The sequence below is a fragment of the Salvia hispanica genome, chromosome 6 (genome assembly GCF_029641045.1).
Source record: "Salvia hispanica isolate PSC_SH4W2 chromosome 6, Shi_PSC_v1, whole genome shotgun sequence".
NCBI classification, from domain to species: domain Eukaryota; kingdom Viridiplantae; phylum Streptophyta; class Magnoliopsida; order Lamiales; family Lamiaceae; genus Salvia; species Salvia hispanica.
Genome location: NC_142697.1, coordinates 27,689,900 through 27,713,957, shown reverse-complemented (window position 1 = coordinate 27,713,957; position 24,058 = coordinate 27,689,900). Strand labels below are relative to the sequence as shown.

The 24,058-nt window shown below is 38.2% G+C and overlaps 1 protein-coding gene and 1 long non-coding RNA gene across 2 annotated transcripts; one reads left to right on the top strand and one right to left on the bottom strand.

Annotated features, from left to right (window-relative positions):
* Window positions 1–1,748: 1,748 nt before the first annotated feature.
* Window positions 1,749–3,555, top strand: LOC125203734 (putative 2-oxoglutarate-dependent dioxygenase AOP1). Its single transcript, XM_048102159.2, has 3 exons — window positions 1,749–2,196; window positions 2,524–2,854; window positions 3,059–3,555. The coding sequence occupies exons 1-3, from the start codon at window positions 1,823–1,825 to the stop codon at window positions 3,308–3,310; spliced, it is 957 nt and encodes a 318-aa protein (XP_047958116.1). The 5' UTR covers window positions 1,749–1,822; the 3' UTR covers window positions 3,311–3,555.
* Window positions 3,556–7,350: 3,795 nt separating this feature from the next.
* Window positions 7,351–9,202, bottom strand: LOC148923462 (uncharacterized). Its single transcript, XR_016132354.1, has 3 exons — window positions 8,332–9,202; window positions 7,812–8,253; window positions 7,351–7,722 (listed from the first exon to the last, which is right to left on the bottom strand). It is a non-coding gene; the product is annotated as an uncharacterized LOC148923462 (long non-coding RNA).
* Between the last annotated feature and the right edge of the window lie 14,856 nt (window positions 9,203–24,058).

Genomic DNA, 24,058 nt, shown 5'->3' with positions numbered 1-24,058 from the left:
TTACACGATTAAAACCTGATATTACTCGATTAAACCTAATTTTATACTTGATTTACATGATAAAAATTAATTTTCCAAGATTTAATCCCGACCAAGTTTATTATTCAATTTGCAGGCCCAAACTTAATCAAAACTTCAGCCCAACTCATAACTAGTATAGTCCAACCCAAATACCTATTAAATATAAATCCCCCAAGATTTAGTTGAAACTACTAGAAGTAAGTAAAAATCCAGTTCAATGAATTCGAATGATATACTGCAGTTTCAAGGTACTACGTACTGGAAGGATATAATAAACATATTACAATGAAGTAAAATGAGTTTGTAATGAATAACAAAATAATTTACAGATCAGCGAATCTCATAAAAAAAACTACTCAATTAGGTACACCTAATGACCCTAATTTGGTCTCTAATTCGGGCTTTAAAATTAATTCGACAAAATTCTTCCAGAGTTACTTTCTGCCCACTAAATTATAAACAAAATTCCAAACTATCAACAACAGGTAAACATTTTTGGGTTGGTGTGTGTTTTTTATACCTAGAGGCTAGAGCCCTGACATAGTTGTTTTTCTTTTTTAGCTTATCTTTACTTTTGGAGTTAGTTTGGGTGTGTTTTGTTCTTGTGTGTTAGGGTTGTTTCCCTTTGCTTGCTTGACTTTAGTAATTTTCTTTTTATCAAAAATAAAATAAAATTAAGAACATCTATTGAGATTCGATTAATATCTTTTTTCAATGCAAATAAAATTTCAACCATCACATTACATCTTTTTCGGAGTTGTCAATTGGCGGCGCATGCCCAGACCATTCTAGACCCAGGTCCATGACTAAAGTAGGCTAGATTGGGCTGCATTATCTTTCTATAAATTTAGACTCAATCTAGCCCAAGCTAGGTTGGGTAACCCATAAATTAAAGTATTGTTTTATCATTTTTTTTAAAATGTATTTTTGAAATTTTTTTATTTAATTGTAGTACTCCAAATTAAAAATTGGTTTATTTGAAAATTAAATCATATACATTCCTATAATTTTCCAATTTTAACTGTATTTTATATATTTATTAGACACTTTTGAGATGACATGGGTTGATGCAAAATTGGTAAAATATGAGAGAAATTGAGAGAGAAAGTGATTGGAGTAGTGGAGAATGAACTCCACTTTATTAGAGAAAAAAGTCACCAAATATAGAAGTGGACTATTTATATGAGACAGATTAAACATTAATTATGCATATTCAAATTTATCTTCCTAAAATTATTTTAAAAAAAATCAATTGCAAAGAGATTTTGAAAAATATATAAATAAATTGAGCGAATATAATTTTAAAAAGATTAAAATTAAAGTACAAATAGTTAAAATAGTAGTAGTAGTAGTATAGAGTTAGTTGTTGTGGGTCATATTTGAGCCTGTATTAGATTAGATTAGGTTAGTTCGGTCCGTACTATGTCAACAAGTATTTATGCTTACCAATCCCTACTAAATGAGCATTTTAATTAATAATTTAACCGCCAACTGTTTGGTTTCCAAGATAAAATAATACCAAGATATAACCTAAGATTGAGTTGTGAGATTATTTTAGTCGTAGGGGTTAGCTATGACTAATTACCTCATGATCTATCTAAGATTGAGTTGTGGGATTGAATCTCATGAACCAAACACACTACAAATTTAATCTCGGGTACAATCTTGCAAACCGAACAAAGCATAACCACAACCATGATCTATAAATAGCCCTATAAAATGAAAATTATACCATAACCACGACCAAGATCATTTGAGTTTTCCTACAAGAAGAGAGCTACATAGGTATTTATTCATAAAAATGAGTGGTGTAAGCATGAAGCTTCCTTTGATTGATTTGAGCAACCTAGGAGAAAATGATTCTCCAAGGTGGGAATCAACCAAAATCCAAATTCGAGAAGCCCTTCAAGAATATGGGTGTTTTGAAGCTACATTCAGTAACATTCCTCTTGAGTTGAGGAAATCAATTGGTGATGGGATTCAACAAATTTTAGATCTCCCTTTAGCCATCAAAGAACTTAACAAAAATTCACACAGACCTTTACATGGCTATGTTGGCCATAATCATTCCGGTCCACTTATAGAAAGTATCGGCATCGATGGCGCCCTCTCGCCTCACGTAGTCGACACCTTCACCAACCTCATGTGGCCTGATCAAGGCAATCCCACTTTCAGGTTTAATCCTTTTTAAAATTTAATTTATTAATATTACCATCTTGATGGCCATTTTTACATGTGGATCTACTAAAAAGGTTAATGTTGCTAACTTTTGATGAATTGACTATTGAGATTCATATAATAGTTTCGCATATGATACTTATATACTAGTGTTCTACATAGTTTCCTTTTTACATTAAATTTTTGTTGAATATTGTTTGTGTTTATTTGCAAACATCAACTGGGGTGCATTATATTTTAAGTTTTCATCTAACATTAAATTTTGACTAAAAAAATTGTGCATTAAGACAAATTATTTCCTTCTTGATTGTACTATTGTAACAGCAAAGATTTACAATTATATTGTAAGAAACTGTCTGAAATGGACAAGATTGTGAGGCGGATGGTGTTGGAGAGTCTTGGATTGGAAAAATACATAGACGAACACTTCAACTCCACGGATTACCTCTTTCGTTTCCAGAAGTACGACCCACCTCGAACGCCTCACTCAACGCTCGCATTACGTGACCATATAGACAAGAACTTCATCACCACAATACATGAGTTCAGTCATGTTAAGGGTTTGCAGATTCTTACCAAAGATGGCAAAACTTGGATCCCTGGAGATACAACATCACTCGATTCATTCGTTGTCCTAGTCGCGACCTGTCTCCAAGTATGTTACTACTATCCTCGTTTACAAAAAATAATCTTATTTTTCCATTTTTTAACAACGTACTCAAAACATCTATTTCCTTCGTCATCTACCGCTGAGACTATTTTTTCATGAATGGAGATCATAATTTTTTTTTATAACTTTTTGGCCTTTTCATTTGTAATGAATCTCATATTTTACTTCACCGATACGCGTCATTTACAGGCATGGACAAACGGGCGACTGCATGCTCCAATCCACAAGGTGGTGCTGAGCGGGGATGAAACTCGATACACTAGCGGTATGTTTATTGTTGCGAAAGAAGACGGGTGCGTGATTAAGACTCCGGAAGAGTTGGTGGATGAAGATCACCCTTTGCTCTACAAGCCTTTTGATTACTATAAGTTCAATGATTTTACCCTCACAGATGCTGGTAGGGCTTCGATTGATGCTCTCAAGGAATATTGTGGAGCCTAAATTTCCATTATTATCAGCTTATATGTCTGCTTGTTTGGGTGTTTAATTTTTTGTTAATTTACTGCTATAATAATAGAAGCTTCTGATGCTTCAAATAATTGTGATAGATAAGCTCATTTCCGGGTTTTCTTTGTTGGTTCTTTCCCGGATCGCGAAAGAAGAGTCGAACCGCATATTAGATAGATAGTATATATTTGGAGTTTGTATTCATTCATAATATTGAAATACATCCTCTTACTCTCCAACTCTCCATCCTCTAAAAATTTATTTTTAACATTATTTAGTTTTTAATATTTTGTAAAAGTAAATATGAAAAAGGTTCTTTGCTTAAAAAAAATAGCTTATGTACGTCTTTGGATATCTTCTCTAACTCGACCTGCTACCTTCAAATCTAAATACGACCCAAACCCGTTAACGATATAATATAATATTGGTTGACACGACACGAGAATGACTTGAACCCAATATTACACGATTAAAACCTGATATTACACTAATTTTATACTTGATTTACATGATAAAAATCAAATTTTCAAGATTTAATCCCGACCAAGTTTATTATTCAATCTGCAGGCCCAAACTTAATCAAAACTTCAGCCCAACTCATAACTAGTATAGTCCATCCCAAATACCTATTAAATATAAATGCCCCAAGACTTAGTTGAAATTACTAGAAGTACGTAAAAATCTAGTTTAATGAATTCGAATGAAGCATGTGTTGAATTATTTCAAAACCTACTGGAAGTAAGTAAAAACATATTGCAGTTTCAAGATACTTGATACGCTCGGATTTTGCTTTATTTTAAGGCCCTTATTTAGTCTGTTTTCAATGTCTAAATTGCAATTCATGTCTATATTTTGCATATTTTATCTATTTTGGTATTTTGACATGTTTTGTGAGAATTGTGCATATTTGAGCTAAAAAGATAGGAAAAAGTCAAAGATGGATGTCTGGAGCGTTCAAGTCGTCCAGCGGCCCGCTGCACCATGCACAGCGACCGTTGGACCCTGAAGACGCCCAGAGACTGCTGGGGAGTGCGCAGCGACCGCTCGAGAAGCTCCTGAAGCCACTGGACTACCGCTACATCATATGCAGCGACCGCTATCCAAATGGGCAGAAGTTACGGACAACGCACAGCGACCGCTGGCCAAGGTGAAGCGGTCCGCTGCGATAATGCGGCGCCTGAGTTGACCTATTTTCTCTCCAGATTTTTCCAAAATTAGTCACCTTTTTTCCTTCTACGAATAGGATTCGAACCATTCCCTATAAGTACCCCCTCAAACCTCTTCATTCAACACACTTTTTACCTCATAATTCTATAGCATAATTAAGAGAATTCTTCGCTATGCAAGAGGTTGAAGACGGATTTAAATGAAGATCAAGGCTACAAGAATTCTACCTTTGGGTTTTATCGCTTTAGTTCGTATGTTTACTTTGCTTTCCCTTCATACTATGTTTTTAGATTATTCTATCATGTGTAACTAAATTCATAGGAATCTAGGGATGTGTTAGTAACGACTTTGGTTATACAATACCTTTTTCTTTTTAATATCCGTTTTGTTATTACTTCGTTTCTTCCTTAAGTTATTCTTGACGCTTCACGTCTGGGTGACACATGCTGTGTTGATCCACCATAATTTGCTTCATAACTGTGAGAGAGTTCTAGCGAGTTAGGTCCACTTAGTAAACACTACAATTAGTTTCCTTTAAAACGACACTGTTAATTGAGAATGAGGACTTTTTAAGGGTCTTAGTAGCTTTTCGGAGTTACGTGTTAGGATTGACAACCCTAATGTTAGTAATCAACGTTTGCATCGCATGAGCATAAGCTAAGTGACTCGTCCTTTCAAAGTACAAACTGTGTTAGGATATTGTAGTTGGAATTTGCATAATCATAACTGTGAACGCACATTCATGGAATTCTCTTATCTCTTATATTTTATCTCGTGATTTAATTGCATTTAGTTGTTTGATTGCTTTTAATTGTTTTAATTTTCAAAACTTCAAAATTCTCTTGTTTCTCTAGATAGTATTTGATGCTTAATACATAATAGCCAGTTGCAATTATATTCCCCGTGTTCGATATCTTGGTACTGACCTTTAGCTATACTATCCCAACTCTATATACATGCAGGTATTTGTAGTGCTAATAAATAGTGCATCAATAATTAACCTAATTAGATTCCCACCTTCGTCGATTATTAAAGCATTAATATGAATTATAAATGCTACTATGTAGAAGTATTGATTATCATGCCCAACTAACTATGAAATATTTTAAATTTTTCCGAAAACTCATAACTATTTAAACTATGGCCAAGATTTAAAAATATTCAATAACGGCCCAAAATTCGCCTTTTAATAAACACTGATGGTAGAGTAAAGAGAAAATCGATATGTTAATAGCATTAACGTTACAATGAAGACCATACCAATCGATATTTCTTCCAGTGGTAGCTAGCTATTTTTTATTTGATTTTATTATTCATAATGACATTAAATGCGATTTGTATGTCCTAGTAACTGCCCCATTAATTTTAGTTTATTTCTTTTATAAAATATTTATAGTATATATATGATATATGGTCAAATAAGATTGCCTAAATAACTTAATTGTGATTCCCACGTTTACACCTTAAATCCACTTTAATTAGGCATAATTAACCTAATTAGATTCCCACCTTCATCGGATTATCATGCCCAACTAACTATGAAATATTTTAAAATTTTCCCAAAACTCATAACTATTTAAAACTATGGCCAAGATTTAAAAATATTCAATAACGGCCCAAAATTCGCCTTTTAATGAACACTGATGGTAGACTAAAGAGAAAATTAATATGTTAATAGCATTAACGTTACAATGAAGACCATACCAATCAATATTTCTTCCAGTGGTAGCTAGCTATTTTTTATTTGATTTTATTATTCATAATGACATTAAATGCGATTTGTATGTCCTAGTAACTGCCCCATTAATTTTAGTTTATTTCTTTTATAAAATATTTATAGTATGTATATGATATATGGTCAAATAAGATTGCCTAAATAACTTAATTGTGATACCCTCGTTTACACCTTCAATCCACTTTAATTAACCTAATTAGATTCCCACCTTCGTTCATTATTAAAGCATTAATATGAATTATAAATGCTACTATGTAGGTGTATTGATTATCATGCCCAACTAACTAAGAAATATTTTAAATTTTGCCCAAAACACATAATTATTTTAAACTATGGCCAAGATTTAAAAACACGCCCATAACCTGCCTTTAATGAACATTGATGGTAGAGTAAAGAGAAAATTGATACTATGTTAATAGCATTAACATTACAATGAAGACCATACCAATTGATGATATTGATATTTCATCTAGTGGAAGCTAGCTAATTTTTATTTGATTATATTATTCATAATGACATTAAATGTGATTTATATGTCCTAGTCACAACTCCATTAATTTTAGTTTATTTCTTTTATAAAATTTTTATAGTATGTATATTGTATATGGTCAAATAAGATTGCCTAAACGTTTACACTTTCAATCCACTTTAATTAGGCATAATTAACCTAACTAGATTCCCACCTTCGTCGATTATTAAAGCATTAATATGAATTATAAATCCTACTATGTAGGAATATATATTATCATGCCCAACTAACTATAAAATATTTTAAATTTTGCTCAAAATTCATAATTATCTAAAATTGTGGCCGATATTTTAAAATATTCAATAACAACCCAAAACTCGCCTTTTTATATACGTATAGATCACTATTCTAATAGAGATCCTATTTTGACAAAATTAAATTTTTTCATTATAAAATAATTTTATAATTTGCCCGCTAATTTGTTCCCAAAGATTTTCAATCTTACAGATTGTGCTATATTTTGCGCCCGTAAATATTTTTCCTTCTCTTAATACTAAAGTATTGAAAAAAAAAATTGATAGCCTTTTGGGCCCTTAAGTCAATAACAACCCACGTTTCACAACATTGTCGTTAGGAAAATTTAACAAACAACTGAAATGTTATACAAAATTACACTAAACTACACATTTTTTCATTAAAAAGGCTTGGAGGATGGAAGTTCTTGCTTTGTCGCCAGGGTTGAATGAGAGAACACATTTGGATACTCCTCGCGTAGCACGTCCACGCTGTTGTTTCCGTATATTTCTCCTGCAATGATGTAGATTTTCGTTGAAGAAGGATACCCCATCGCCTTGAGCAAGAAAGCTGCCTCTCTCGGACACATGGGGCAACCTCCCTGCAACCGTCTCTCTTTGCTGTCGATCTCCTTCTCCTTCCAATGCTTCACGTTGTACCTCATCTCGTGAAACTCCTCTGCTTCCAGAGGAGCTAAGATTGTGGTTGCACCTTGTGAACGCAAGCATGTCTTTCTCGTACCTGATCCAGACGAAATCAAACTAGGTCAACAATTAATCTTCTTTAACCTACCAAGGTAAAAAGTAATACTAGTAGGATACTTTAATTACCTCAAGTGAAGAGCAATGTAAGGTACGTCTTCGCCTCCGAGGCGCTCAACCAGTTTCTTTCAGAACTCTCCAATCTCAGGGATGTAGCAAAGGGCCTCATAGCTAGAACGACATCTCAGCTTCTGTATGGAGGAGGGAAGGCCATTTTTTGGTAAGGTGAGCAATTTACACAATATCCAGATTTTTTCAATCAAAATAGCAGATAAACAAAGTTTGAATTAGTGTGATACCATCTCCTGCAAATTCATGGGGTAGCACATGTTGACATGGAGGCCATACCAGATAATATCAGCAAGGATCTCGTTGCCAGCTCCCGTTGGATGAAACTGATCCCACCATATATGACTAGAGGCGTTCGAGCAAGCCATGTCAGGAGATATGCACAGTATCCAACCCTGATAATGGCCTAGGCCGCAGCATGCATCACTCGTGACATTAAACCCTGGAAATGAAACCGAAATCTAGAATTAGCCGTAAGTTCTCGTAGCACGATATGAAACAGAGCGATTAACATTCTCACCATAACGGTCAGAGTTCTTCATTATGTCCATTGAGCCTTCAAATGCATCGTAGAAGACAATGTTGGCCCTTTCAAGCTCGTGGTTGAGTTTTCCGACCATGTATCTCATAGCATAGTTGAACTCCACTATCATGTCGTTTATCATCTCTACACACTCTCCATTCTCGCTCTCATACAGGCAAAAGTAATAAGGGCTACATCCCAGAGATAAGAGAATTCCATGGATGTGCGTTCACAGTTATGGTTATACAAATTCCAACTACAATACCCTAGCACAGTTTAACTTTGAAAGGACGAGTCACCTAGCTTATGCTCATGCGATGCAAACGTTGATTACAAGATTAGGGTAGTCAATCCTAACACGTAACTCCATAAAGCTCCTAAGACCCTTGAAAAGTCCTCACTCTCAATTAAGAGCGTCGTTTTAAGGGAAACTAACTGTAGCATCTACTAAGTGGATCTAACTCACTAGAACTCTCTCACAGTTATGAAGCAAGCTATATTAAATCATACACGATTGTGTCGCTCAATCATGAAACATCAAGATTAACTTGGGGAAGAAACAAAGTAAAAACAAAACGGATATTAAATAGAAAAAGGAATTGTATAACCAAAGTCGTTACTAACACATCCCTAGAATCCTATGAGTTTAGTTACATATAATGGAATAAGCTAAACACATAGATTGAAGGGAAGACAATTTGAACATTAAACTAAAGCAAATAAAACCCGTAGGTTGAATCCTTGTCGTTCTTGATGTTCTTGAAATCCTTCTCCAACCCCTTGCATAATGAAGAACTCTCAAATTTATGCTATGAAAGTAATTGACAAAAAGATGATGAAGAATTAGGGTTGGAGGAGGAGCTATGAAAGCTCCCCTTTTGGGGGCTAAGGAAAGGTTGGCTTCTATGAATGAGGTTATGGGGTATATATAAGCTTGAGAAGGATTTAAATTTGGTAATAAGTTTCCTCCAAGCATTAGGAAAGATGTAATTTTCGTTCCCCATAGTAGAAGGAAAAGATTTGGTTCACAAGGTAATATCTTCATTACTTCTTCAAATTTCCACCTAAACTGCAGCTGGCAGCTTTGCGCGACTTTGGTAGAACTGCCATAACTCTCTCCACAGAACTTCGATTGAGATTTGAAGACAGATGTCGCGCGCCGCGTTTTTGTGGCGGCCGGCGGTCGCCGCGTGCAGTCTAGAAGCTTCTAACTCCTTGTGGCGGTCGCCACGCACTTCCCGGCGGTCGCCGGGCGTGTCTTTGTCTCCACTAAGCTCCGGCGGTCGCCGGACGCCTCCTGAAGCTCTCCAATTTTCCCACTTCGTGTTTTAACTCCCTTTTTGGGTTCAAATATGCACATTTCTCACAAAACATGTCAAAATACAAAATAGATAAAATATGCAAATAATGGATATGTAATGCAACTTTGACATTAAAAACGGACTACAAAATGGCCTTAAAATAGTGTAAAATGCGAGCGTATCATAGATCTAGTATATTTAAAGGTTAGTACCGGGTTGTCAAACACGGGGAATAAAATCACAGACTGACTACCTTCTACTAAGTTCCTTTTACTATTTGGAAAACCAAAGAACTTAAAAAACTTTTTAGAAAACAAGATCACTCAAAGTTGTAAACAACTAATTGCAACAAATAAAAGAGATAAGAATATGAGAGATACGAGAATTTCAGGGATGCGCGTTCACAGTTATGGTTATACAAGTTCCAACTACAATACCCTGACACGGTTTATACTTCAATAGAACGAGTCACACTAGTTATGCCCACGTGGTACAAGCATATATTACTAACACTATATAGTTTTTGTTTCTCGAGAGAGTACTATATATATATACTCCATGGTATGATATAAATTATTTTACATATTAAATGGAGTAGAAAATTTAAAAGTGTGTGTGCATGTGTGCATGGAAGTATATACATATCCAAAAAGTCCACGCCTCAAATAGAGAAATATATGTGAATATTAAATTATCTAATTAAATAATTTTTGTTAGTATAAAATTATGTATGTGCACCAGTTACGTAAATAATGTATATATAGCCATACACAACACTTCCTATTAATTTAATTATTAAGGAATAACTTTATGTATATATTTGCTACGTGTAAGAGTTTTATATGCCCAGCTAATAAAATTTGTAGATGTCGTGTATCAGTTTCAAGTGTCCAACTAATCAAGCTGGCGCATATTAATATAATAATAGTTCACTAATGATAAGAAAAAGAAAATAACAGCTACAGAGGAGAACGAAGAAAAAATAGAGGGGAAAAGAAAAATAGAAGGGCCGAGACTAGAAGTGTTTTGGAGAGAATAGAGATTGTGGAAGAGTACAAAAAGATGAGAAAGAGATTGCTCGAGCAAATTTTAAAGTTCAATATCAAAGATGATATACTTTTTATTATCACTAAATAAACCTGCAAGTATACAGAGTATATATAGTATAACTAAAGGTTAGTACCGGATATTGAATACGGGGAAGACGAACACAAAGTGTCTATCTTCTATTAAGAAACTAATACTATCTGGAAAAAGAATTGGATTTTGAAAACTTTGAAAAACTAAAAACAATAAGAGGATAGATCAACTAAAAGCAGATAAATCAAGAAGAAGACGATAGAGATAAGAGAATTCCAGGGATGTGTGTTCACAGTTATGATTATACAAAATTTCGACTACAATACCCTAGCACAGTTTATACATTGAAAGGACGAGTCACCTAGCTTATGCTCATGCGATACAAACGTTGATTACAAGATTAGGGTTGTCAATCCTAACACGTAACTCCAAAAAGCTCCTAAGATCCTTGAAAAGTCCTCACTCTTGCCGTTTTAAGGGAAGCTAACTGTAGTGTCTACTAAGTGAATCTAAACTACTTAGGGAAGAAACAAAGTAAAAACAAAATGGATATTAAATAGAAAAAGAAATTTGTATAACCAAAGTCGTTACTAACACATCCCTAAAATCCTATGAGTTTTAGTTACACATAATTGAATAAGCTAAAAACATAGATTGAAGGGAAGACAATTTGAACATAAAACTAAACCAAATAAAACCCGTGGGTTGAATCCTTGTCGTTCTTGATGTTCTTGAAATCCTTCTCCAACTCCTTGCACCAATGAAGTACTCTAGGTCTTGATCTCTATGAAATATTTTGCAAGTAGAAGTTCTCCCTTTTTGATGAAGCTTGAGGCCTTATTTATAGGGAAAAGCCATGCCTTGTTGTAGAAGGAAAAAAAATCTCCAAAATATGGTAAATCTGGGCGCCAATCTAGGGCTTCTCGGATTCGCCGCCTTTCTCCGGCGGGCCGCCGCACCTTGCCGGCGGTCGCCGCGTTGGAGTCCAGAGAGTCTGTTCCCTTGGCGGCGGACCGCCGCACATCTTCCGGTGGTCGCCGGACGAGACTTCTCTTCCAAGCACATTTTTCCGAGGTGGACCGCTGCATTGATCTGCCCACCAGGCGCCGGCAGTCGCCGCACACATCCGCGGCGGTCGCCGGTCGCCGTCTGACTCCAGATTCCCAAACTTGGTGTTTTGGCTCCCTTTTTCGTCTCATTAATGCACATTTCTCACAAAACACGTCAAAATAGCAAAATAGACAAAATATGCAAATAATGGACGTGTAGAGTGACTTTGACATAAAAAACGGACCAAATAATAGCCTTAAAACAGTGCAAAATCCTAGCGTATCAACTCCCCCAAACTTACATTTTTGTTTGTACTCGAACAAAACAATAAAGACACAAGAATAGACGCACGGAATGCACAAGGACTAGATGTCATAATTGCCTCAAAAGATGGAAGAACAGTTTAAACATGTATTAACGCAATCAAATCAAGCAAGGCTCATTAGTGCACTTTCATTACTAACTCGTGGAACACCTTGAATTCAAGCCCTCGCACGTGGCAAACTTCCAAAGATGGGAAGTGTTCTCTCACTCTCAAAGTGTATAAGGATAATGTGTATATAAGCACTCAAATCATACATCATGCAAAGTTTACCATAGGCTTTCTCAAAGTCTACTCCATCCTCTACTAAATGTGATTAAGCTTCAAAAGTCCGAAAGGTCTTTATCTTTGGTTGTAATGTAGGCTCTTTGGTAGGTGAGGAATATTTGGCTAAAAAGTGACTTAAAAATAAAAATATCCCAAGTAGAGTAAAGATAACTCCACTTTTCTAAACCCAAGACACTTTTAACACTTTATTTATCTCCTTCAACTCACTTTCCAATCCTTTGATTTTCTTTTCTTTTCACAACCTTTCACACATTTTTTTCTCTTTTTTTTTTCTTTCTTACACATCCTTTATGTTTTTTTCTAAGATCAAGCACATATTTGGAATTTTTCTCAATTTCACAACTTGCACTTTCTTTATATTAAGCACACTACTTTTTATACTTTCCTCCTTATCTCTCCAATTCCTTTACAAAATAAGATAGCAAAAACTAACTAACCCAAGGAATTGCCCTCATTATTTTGGCTTCCAAAGAATAGGCTTAAAGGCTCAAACTTGGCTCCAAAGGGAAAAATTTTGAATTTTTGAGAGGGTCAAAATTTTAGATAAAAGCAGGCTAAGAAAAGATGGCCAATCATCCTCCTAAATCGACTTAAACACTATGTAAACTTACGCAAGACTAGGAGCAAGTTCTAGAAACATATACATGCATGCAGATAAATCACACAAGAATGAAATAATAGGCTCAAATCCTCACAAGGTATAAGCATGATTCAAGGCGAACAAGCAATTCACTATTTATCTACCTTTTCACCAAACAATCAAATTAAAACGTTAAGCCACACTTAAACATAGATGGAATGTAATATCATCGACAACTCAATCTAAAGTGTGTCCCTAAGCATGCGTGTTTCTAAGTTCTTCATGTTAAGTTCACGACATGGATTCAAGAAAACATTTTTTTTAGAACACAAAATTCACCTACGGGGTTATTGAAACAAAAACAAAAACTTAAAGCTTTAAAACAAAAACCTAAACTCACGGTCCACCACTTCATCCCCCCAAACTTATTTACAACAAAGTGTAAAATAAGTTTGCAGAGTCGGTAGGGACGTGAGTGAACTACTGAAAAAAAACGTACCTTGAAAATTCTTGTGTCGAGGCTTGACCGGGTGAAAGTTGAGAAACTTTGGAAAAATCGCGCTGGAAAAATACGCCCAGGCGGCGGCCCGCCGCAGCATGTCCGACGGTCGCCGCGCGACAACAGAATGTTCCAGCGAGCTGGTGGCGGACCACCGCAGCACTTGCGGCGGTCGCCGCGTAGAGGTCAGAGCCTGCGAAAAAAATTTCAATGCACAAAATTAAACTAAAACCAAAAATACTTAACTTATAACAAAAATTGTCAAAAACAAGAAAAGTAATTGTCATGAAACATCCAAAAGTATGATACAAATGCTCAATTATAGTCGTTGAGCTTGACTTCTTCAATCTTGAGGAGGAGGAGGGAAATGGGCATTGAGGTCGTCGAATGCGCCAATAAGATAGGCGATGTTTGGCGCTCTTGTCGAGCCTCGGCGGCCATCCTTTGGAGCTCTTCAATTTGTTGACGATGATGCACGTCTTCTAACCTTTGTTGCTCCCAAAATTGTTGCTCCACCGTGCGCCAATCGCCTTGAGCCGTCCATCCTTGGCGGTTGTAGGCGTTCTCCCGTTGTTGCTCCACTCAACGGGTGTCCCAAGTGTTGGACACGTTTTGCATGTAGGAGTAAATATCTCCTAGTTGGGCGGAGGTGTTTGCTTGAAACTCCTCATCGGGGTTCGGCCTTCCGCGGCGGCGGTTTGCTCTAGTCCGGCGGCGATGTCCCTCGACTTCCTCCTCTTCTTCTTCTTCTTGGTGGCGTTGGGGCGGCGGTGGCGGCGGCACTTGACTCTCTTGGGCGTGCGAGTGCTCCTCTTCTTCGGTGTAGTGATTGATAGCATCGAAGGCGGAGTCCTCATCGGCCTCAAAGATGGGGATGCGAGCCGGGATGTTCCTCTTCCTAAATTTCAAATTGACGGGGTTAGCCTCAATGGCTCTCCGGTGCGCTGGGGTGTTGAGCTTCCAATTGGCTTGGTTTGCCCAAACGTCGACCTTAGTCAACTGCGGGATGGGAACGGGGAAGTGATCCCCCGCCACTTGTAGAAAAAATCCTTGCCCCCAATAATCGGTCTTCAAGAGCCCCACTGAAAATAGCACCTCATAAGTGATGAAGCGCTCCCCGCCATCTTCCGTCAAACCCGCGAAAAAGACACCTCCAAATGCTCGGCGATTGCCGTGATCAAACCACCACAACATATGACGCCGTCATCCGTCTTCGTGATCCGATCCACATAGATAGTAAAAAGGGTTCCATAGTCGAATCCCTTCTTGTTGAGGAGGCACCAAATCACATTTAACTCCGTTTGGGAGACACTTCCCCCGTCGACCCTAGCAAACATAAGTTGGGTCATGGCTCGGTGGAGGTACCGCAAAACCGGGTTGCCGATTGAGGAAGACTTGGCGTAGCCCGCGGCATGCTCGTGCTCATTTGTCATCGCACCCCAAACTTCATCAAAATCATATTCATTATCGGTCTCGGGGTCGGGGTCGAAGCAATGGAAGATTCCGCAAAGCTCCTCCATGGTGAGCGAGTGCCATCGGTTGCCTAAGCGGAAATCGATGCTAAGTGGGATGTTTTGCCGGCGATCCTTTGTGACCTTCAACGAGCTTAAGAACTCAAGAGTATACTTCCTAAACGATGGCCACTTCCTCTCAAACATGTACCGAAGGCCATTCCCGTCACCTACATCACATAATTCCCAAAAGTCCTCCGCGATCCCCAAAGTTTGAAGAGGGAAATCGTGGGGATACCGTGAAGGCGCCGACTCTCGTGCTGACCACTTCTTCCACATAGCCTTTTGCTCATCCGAGGTAAGGCTAACGTTGTAGTTCTTCGTGTTCTCGGGCTTTCCCTTTGACCCCATATTCCTACAAACGAGAAGTACAACAATTAGAAGGTATACCAATAATGGAAAAATCAAAGGTTCCCCCAAACTTGCACTCTTATAATCAATACCAAAGGATCAACATGTAAGACATGTAAGTGAAAGCTTAGGTGTATAAAACTTCCTAGATGGTAGCGTGGAAACATATAGCACAAAATCATCCAAACTAGGAAACACAAATCTATCCCCCAACGTGAATTCATCCCCCATGCAGAGACGTATCAACAGTAGATCAATAAATATCAACAATCTCTATAGGATACTAAAGTATTGCAATTCATGGAAGTAATAATAGCCTCATAATGCTATGAACATGATTGCAACATAAAAACAAGTAGAAATAAAAAGGAATCACTATTCACGAAGCTTCAAAACTTATTGCCAAAACACAATATCACCATGGAAATCCATAAATAAGCATACACAATCATCCCCCATCATAAAATAAGAGTTTTCACCGAACAATTCATCCAAAACATACTTAAATCCATGGAAGAAGTAGAACAAAACTCAGAAATTTAGTTAGGATACATACCTTTTGTTGATTGAGAATTGAATGAAGAACTCTAAACTTGAAGAGAATTGAGAGAATTATGGTGTGAGTGTGTGAAATTAGTGATTTATAAAGGTGGGGGTTGTGTGCAAGGAAGGAACTTGAGAAGGAATGAGAAAAAGAATGGAAGACCATTCTTTTAAACTGCATTCCCGTCTTCTGGACTGCGCGCGGCGGGCCGCCGCACGGGCGTTCTAAAACAGCTATTTCTGATGGGCCGCCGCGGCCCATTCAGCGGTTCTTCCGGCCCGCCCTAAGCCTGCCCCAAACCCGTCCTATCCTGCACATGTGAAAATACGTGTGGCGACCGCCGTGTTAAATGCGGCGACCGCCACGCATTGATTTATTTTATTATTATTATTATTTTTATTATTTTTTACGAAAACGAAAATGAAAAAAATAAAAGAAAATAACTAAATCAACAAAAAAATTGGGTTGCCTCCCAACAAGCACTTTTGTTTTTAGTCGTTAGCTCGACTTGAAGTGGCCCACTAATTGGGCGGATCAGCGACCCTAGTGTTGAAAATGGGCATAGGGAGCAGCTGGGTCCCTAGCTTCTTCCACCACTTGTATTTCCCCTTGTTTGTTTTGATAACATAAATCTCGGGGTCCTCCTTGGTTGCCCTCTTCCTCTTTTGCTTCTTTTTCTGCGGGATAGAGGTGGAGGGGTTAGTATCGTCCTTTTTGGTAGAACGTCTTACCTCGTTGACAATGTAGATAGTGGAGGTAGTAGGATCCTCCACTTCAAAGGGGTCTTGAGGTTTGGTCAAATCCGTGACCATGATTGCCCAACACTGCCGTTCCATCTTTGGCTGCTTTGTTTCCTCAAACTTGAGCATCTCGCTTTCGATCTTATAGGTGGATTGGCTATGGTTATCGCTAATTGTGATCTCGCCACGACCTACATCAATCAAAGCTTTGCAAGTAGCGAGAAAATCTCTCCCTAAGATTAGAGGGACATTCTTGTCTACTTTCATGTCAAGCACAATAAAATCGGCGGGAAAAATGAAATCATCTATTTTCACCAAGACATCCTCAATCATACCAAAATTTTTTATGGTCGAGTTATCGGCCAACCTGAGTGTTACGTCTGAAGTTTGGAGTGGCCCAATGTTGAGCTTTCCGTAGTACTTCAGCGGCATGAGATTGATGGAAGATCCTAGATCGCATAGGGCCTTGTCAACCTTTCCCTCTCCAATCCGGCATCGGATAATGAATTGGCCCGGATCTCTCTGCTTCACTGCCTTCTCCTTTTGGATGATCTCCCTGCAATGATGTGGTAGCTTAAGGTCGGCTTTTGTCGGCTTTCTCTTTCTCATCACTGCCTCCCTTAGTAGCTTCGCATATTTAGGTATTTCCTGCAACGATTCAACTAGAGGAATGTTAGTATGAACTTTACAAAACATGTTCAAAAAGTGTTTGAACTGCTCTTCGAGCTTAAACTTCCTCTTTGGCTGGAAAGGTAGCACAATCCCATTGTGCCGCACGGGTCCCTGTTAGGCGGGCGCTTCTGCTTTCTCGGTGGCAGTCCGCCGGCGGCTGGGCAGACTGCATTCTGGGCTTCAGTGGCGGCCCGCCACGTGCTGTGCGGCGGTCCGCCGGCGTCTTGGCAGTCCCTAGATTTCTGCTTTGCCACCCACTTTTTGTTGACGTCGTCCACTAGTGCGGCTGCCTTTGCCCTATCCTCATCCAATTTCTTTTGGATTTGCTCCATTTGTGTGTTGATGTTGGCTATGGCTGTTGAGATCGTGTTCATTCCCTGCTCGAGGTTGTTTATCCTAGCTTCGACCACTCCGATCTTGGTGTCATTAACCTTCCTGTCTTGTGTGATTACCTCCAAGATCCTTGTGATTCCTTGTTCACACTTTTCCTCCTTCTTGAGTGTCTCAACTACTCCTCCCTTGCTAACATTAAATCCTGTGGGGGGTTGCAAGTAATTATTGTTAGAATAAGAGAGATTAAGGCGAGGTCGGTTTCCATTATAATTATTGAAATTACCGCCCCCCTGGTTAGGGCGATAGTTGTTATTGTAATTTCTATTGGGGCCGCCTCCTTGCATGTAGTTGATTTCTTCCACTGTCGGGGTAGGAGTTTCAGGCTTAGAGACTGTTATAATGGAGGTTGGTGGAATCGGGTCCTCCTTCCTTGATGAATCCATTTGGTCCACCCTAACTCGAAGCTCGGCCAATTCCTATGCAAAGGAGCTTTCCTCGGCTTCTTCAACTGCAGCTATCCTTTTTAGGCTATGCCTTTCTTTCGACCACCCCCTGCTGTTGGTGGCGAATTCCTCTATCACTGCCATGGCTTCCTCACCTGACTTCCTTAAGAACCCTTCATTTGCACCTGAATCAAGCATAGAACAAATTTTCTCGTTAAACCCATTATAGAGAATCCCTACCTGGTGGTCCACGGTGAAACCATGGTTAGGGCACTTTCGGAGAAGGGCTTTGAAACGAGCAAACGCCTCATAGAGGGGTTCGTCCTGGCCTTGGATGAATTGGAAGATCTCCCTTTTGAGCTTCAAAATTGTGCCCGGCGGATAATACTTATCGAGGAAGGCAGCTACAATGTCCTTCTATGTGGAGACCTTTTCTCTGGGCATACATTCAAACCACTCTTTAGCAGAATCAATTAATGAAAAGGGGAAGAGTCTTACCCTTATGGCATCGTAGTCGACACCATTCAGTTTGAGAGTGTTATGATTAGGTGTGTATAAATCACACTTTTAATTTTACATATTTTATGTGTTTCTTTGCTAGGTGTTAAATAAAGTGAATAATTTGATTATATGATGTGACTCTGATATAATTGTGTGTTATTTGATATAGACGGTGGAATATTGTATGGATATGTGATTGGTGCAATGGATATATTTTATATATTGTAAATGAATTATATGATAGAAATATGTAATTGGTGAAATTGATGTATCTATACATGATTTTGGAATTATTTATGAATCATATGATTAAAGAGGATCTGTGACGGTCTTGCCCTGGATCTGAAAAAAAAATATGGAGGGACCTTCGGGTCATAGAGGGACCTATGAGTCCAATTACAGGGGGACCTTCGGGTCATAGAGGAATCCCGGGTAGATACCAGGCTTGATTTGTCACATAATAATAAACTGAACAGAGTGGCATGTGTATATGTATATGGAATTAATTTTAATATTTGTTGATTATTGTTTTATATATTGGTTAAAGAGTATGTTTGATATCTGGCATGTGGAATTCAAGGTAAGGTTTATATACACTGAGTTATTGCTCATATAAACGACTAATATTTTTCAGGATTAAGATTTCAGTGACATTTTTGGTTGGCAAGAGTCATATGTGTTAGAGTTTGTATACTAGAAATCACCTTTCGAGTGATTGAATACTATTAAAACTCTTATTTTATTTTTCAAACGAATTAACAGATTATTTTTGTCATAATGTTGTTATGTTTTACATTTAATGGATGTTTATTACATGTTTAAACGTATAAGTAACTTAACAAAGTCTAAGTCTTTGTTTTAGTAGACCGGTTGTGGGCGTCGTTCACTTTAAGGTAACACAGTCAGTTCTAAACAAAGAAAAAGAATAATTTCATAACCTAGATAGACTTAGACTACCTATCGTGAAAGGTTGCAATGTCAGTTCGATTATTTCTAAGCCTTACTGAAATAAGATGACATTGGTGTGGTATAGCACTGAATGGATCTAACAGCGAGACAGTCTTTATGCTATCTACTGAAAGTCGAGGTCTTGTAAATTGTTATTTCTTAATCAATGTACGTTAGCATTGAGAATACGGTATTGATTATGCACTACTTTGACTTACCAAATGGTGCGGGTTTTTTGCAACCCAATAAGCATGGTATATTGGGTAGTGGTGATTAATATCTAGCGGTGCTAGGATTGCTATTATGTTGAATCGTGCGCGAGGTGATTCTCGTTTGATAACATCCTCAAGAGAAGCTTGAAATAAGGTTTTATTATTCGGAACCTAGCTAGTTGGAGTTTAACTACTCTATGAATAATAAATAAGTTTTTCTTGCTGAGTCCTCTCTTAGAATAAATAAGATCTTAATTAATTAAGTCCATAGCAGACAATAATTAATTAATGGATGTTTCTATCTTAAGCGCGGGAAATAAATATCAAGTAATGGAATCCCGAAGTACTTATAATTTTGGATTTGGATGGGGAATGCAATATTACTTCTGTAATGGCTGCTCGTAATATTCCAATTATAAGCTTATATTAAATTGGGTTTAATTTAATTAGTAAAAAGCTAATTGGAGGAGCCCATATCCAAAGCCTTCCATAGATCCCTGTCTAGGCCCAATATGTGACTTATTATAAATAGGAGAATAATGGAGACAAAATATACACTTGTTTTCTTCTAAAATTTTCGTCCCTCTCTCTTCATAGAAGAGGGACTATTTTTTCTTCTCCTCCGTGGGAAAGGTTTTATGTCTTCTTTATTTAAGTCCTAGTACACTGGTGAGATCAGCCCACCCTGATATCAGTTTACAGTCCGGGAACCAGACAGAAGATCTGTGGTTTTGTACTTAAGATCTTCACGTGGAGAAGGCGCTAGCTATCTTCGATTCTTTGGAGAATCATCAAGGTATAATGGCTAAAACCTAGAAAAGCATGTTTTAGGTTTCAATTAAAATAAAGCATGTTTTATTTGAGTTATGAGCATGATACATGTAATAATTACGCGAATAGAATTTGTCTAAATAATCCGCTAAATAGATCGGAATTATTATGTAATTGATTTATGTGAGCGCTTCCGCTGCCAACCCCTTCAATTGGTATCAGAGCCAGTCTTTGGCTTTGATTATTTGGATTTAAATTTCGCGAAATTCATGTATGCATGAGTTTTTGTTTTCGAAGCATGTTCTTGTTTTTAGTTGTTATATTTTTATGCATGATGAACTCAAGAACTATCGAAACAAAGAACTCAAATATTATGGAACGCACGAGACATGCAATTCGTCGGCGCTTGCGCCGAGACGAATCGCACGACATGCGATCCAATTAGGGTTGTCGAGCGAGTGGGAGCATGGGAGGCGATCGGCCGGCGACACGCATACGAGGGTTGACTCATGCGCGCCGCTGGCGAGACCGCTGGTCCCGGAATGCCTCGGGAATCGCAGCTGTAGAGTGGGAGAATTGAGGCGATCACACGGAGACGTGAAAACGAGCGTGGGCTCGTCCACGCCGCCGGCGAGACCGCACCTCACGGTTTCTCTAGACTTCACGGCGATCGACGCTGCCGGCTGTTGACAGAAGCCGCTGCTCGTCCAAGAGCAGCGGCGGTTCTTCCAACCCGGAACCGTAACCCTAAACCTAACCCTAACCCTAGTCGGACCTAACCCTAGCGACGCGAGACCAAGATCAACAACGCCCTTCACGGCGGCTGCTGCGTCCCGCGAGACCGCCAGGGCGGAAGAAAAGTCGACGGAGCTGCGTGGCGGTGGCTGCGTGGTTGAGCGACGTCGACGGAGGGAGTTCTCGGCGTCTTCGCACCGAGGAGAGAGAAAGGAAGCAGCCGCGTGTCGCGCGGGCTGCTGGAGGTGGCTGGACGATGAATTCGCCGGTCCAACGGTTGAACTCCGGCGGATCTCTTCGTCTTTGTTGATCATGCGAACCTCGATCACGAGATAACGATGAAATATTATTTTAATGATTATTTGATTCCTAAATTAAAAGACATCATTAAATTATTATTATTTAATGGAAATAAAATATTTTGGGAAGATTTCCCTAGATTTTAGGGATATTTAGATTATTGACCATATCTATGGATATTTTTAATCCTAGATGATGTGGATAAGAATAATTTAATAGTTTCCTAATTATATTATATATATATCTAGAATCCTAATAAGGATAGATATGTAGGATTTCATTAAATAATAAAATATATTATTCTCTTTTCAATCTTAATAAGGAATTAATTTAAGTTTATTTATTCATGTCCGTCAAAGATATAATTAATTAATTATTTTAGATAAATCTTATAGAAGACATGAATATGGATTAAACTTTAATAATTAATATATCATCCTTTAATAAGATGTATAAAAGATAATAAAAGATTTAATTATCCAGTCAATTAAATACCAACAGAATTTAATTAAGCCTTTAATCTGCGCTAAGGCTAAGAATAATTAATGCAAAACCATAACTTAAATATCTAAGCGATAATTACGAACTAAGTTTGTATATGGTCTCCATCGATTGGTCGACAACTTATGAAGCTAATTTCTGAATCTTATCGCCACCCATGATGTGGGGACAATAATCCTAAGAAATAGCGAGTTCATATAGGTGGACTTCTCAATTGTAAATAGTATGGACTAGAAAGTACTTTCCAATATTATCGCCACCCATGCTGTGGGGACCATAATCCTAAGAAATTACAAGTTTCAGAAGTTCAAACAGAATTTACGAGATAGCTTGGTCCTGTTATCAACACATGAGCATTGTTATGAGAGTGTGTTGTAGAAACGAGATTCTGTAATGCTAAATCTGATGGTCGTGCTTAGGCAACATTTGGCGGCCATGCCGTGCTGCCGTGTCTGGACTATTCGTCGGTGTTGTGACCAGTAAAAATGTTAAAATTTTAATGCGTATTGACCTCTGCTTGAGGGTACAAAATTTTAATTTTACAGTTGTGAGAATTTGAAAAGTTTTATGGTTAATCTACTCAATTTCATCACATAAGTTTATGACAAATAGCAAATATTCTGTTTTGCAGTGCAAACTAAATCGTCAACATGTCACTCAATCCTCTTTCTGCAATTCTTAAAGAAAACAAACTCGAGGGCCAAAATTACATGGAATGGAAACAAAATTTGGACATCGTTCTCACGACTGATGAGTACAAGTTTGTGCTCACTACTCCACGACCCCTAGTGCCGGCGGCTAACGCCGCGCAGGCAGTGCGAGATGAGATGGCTAAGTGTTATATGTTGGCCTCCATGTCAAAAGTGCTTAGACATCAGCATGCCGCCATGGCGACTGCCACCGAGATTATGGAAAATCTCACAAATCTCTTTGGTACTCAGAATCGAACAGCTAAGTCTCAAGCCTTTCGGAGTATCATGTGCAAGACTATGAAGGAAGACTCGTCTGTGCGGGACCATGTCCTCGAGATGATGAGCCACCTCAATCAAATTGAGGTTGTAGGAGGCCTCATTAATGCCAAGTCTCAAGTTACTATCATCCTTCAGAGTCTGCCCCTTAGCTTTCAGCAGTTCAAGCTCAATTTTGAGATGAACAAAAGAAATTACACCTTGGCTGAGTTGTTGACTGAACTTCAGTCGGCAGAGGATCTCATGAACCAAGATAAGGCTGCGATGGTTAGTTCGTCACATCGTTCCTCTGGCCCTAGGCCTGGCGCATGAAAGAAGAAAGTGACGAACCAGGTCGCACCTAAGGAAGCTAAGGGAAAGAAAAGGAGGAGGTCGGGAAAGAAGCAAGCAGGAAAGTATTTCAAGTGTGGAGAGAAGGGGCATTGGAAGCCAGACTGCCCTAAAAAGGGCAAGGCTACAGGTATGCACCAGCTCTAGTTGTTGAGTCATGTTTGGCTTCGACTTCATCTCATACTTGGGTTATAGACACTGGAGCTACTGATCATATTTGTTTTGATCCTGACTTAATGCAGGTGACAAGACGGCTATATGATGGAGAGATCGATGTCCAGCTGGGCGAAGCTACTAAAGTGGCGGCCGTAGCAGTGGGAGACGTTTATTTGCGTTTTAGTAGTGATAGATTTTTGGTTATGAAGAATGTTTTGTTGATACCTTCTTTTAGAAGAAATTTAATTTCAGTTTCTAAATTGGTTTTTGATGGATATTCGATTTCTTTTAATGACAGTTGTGTTATTAAGAAAGATGGTTCTTATATCTGTCGTGGTATCATGGAAAATAATTTGTACACGATCATATCTACACAATTTAACAATCACAAATTAGAACTCAATAATGCATCGAAAATTTCAAAGAAAAAAAAAGAACCTTCAAGTTCAATGAACGAAACGTACTTATGGCACCTTAAACTTGGTCATGCCAACCAAAGGAGGATTCAAGCTCTCGTGGATAAAGACCTTATTAGAGGACTTGATACTGAATCATTTTCCACGTGTGAATCCTGCTTGGAAGGCAAGA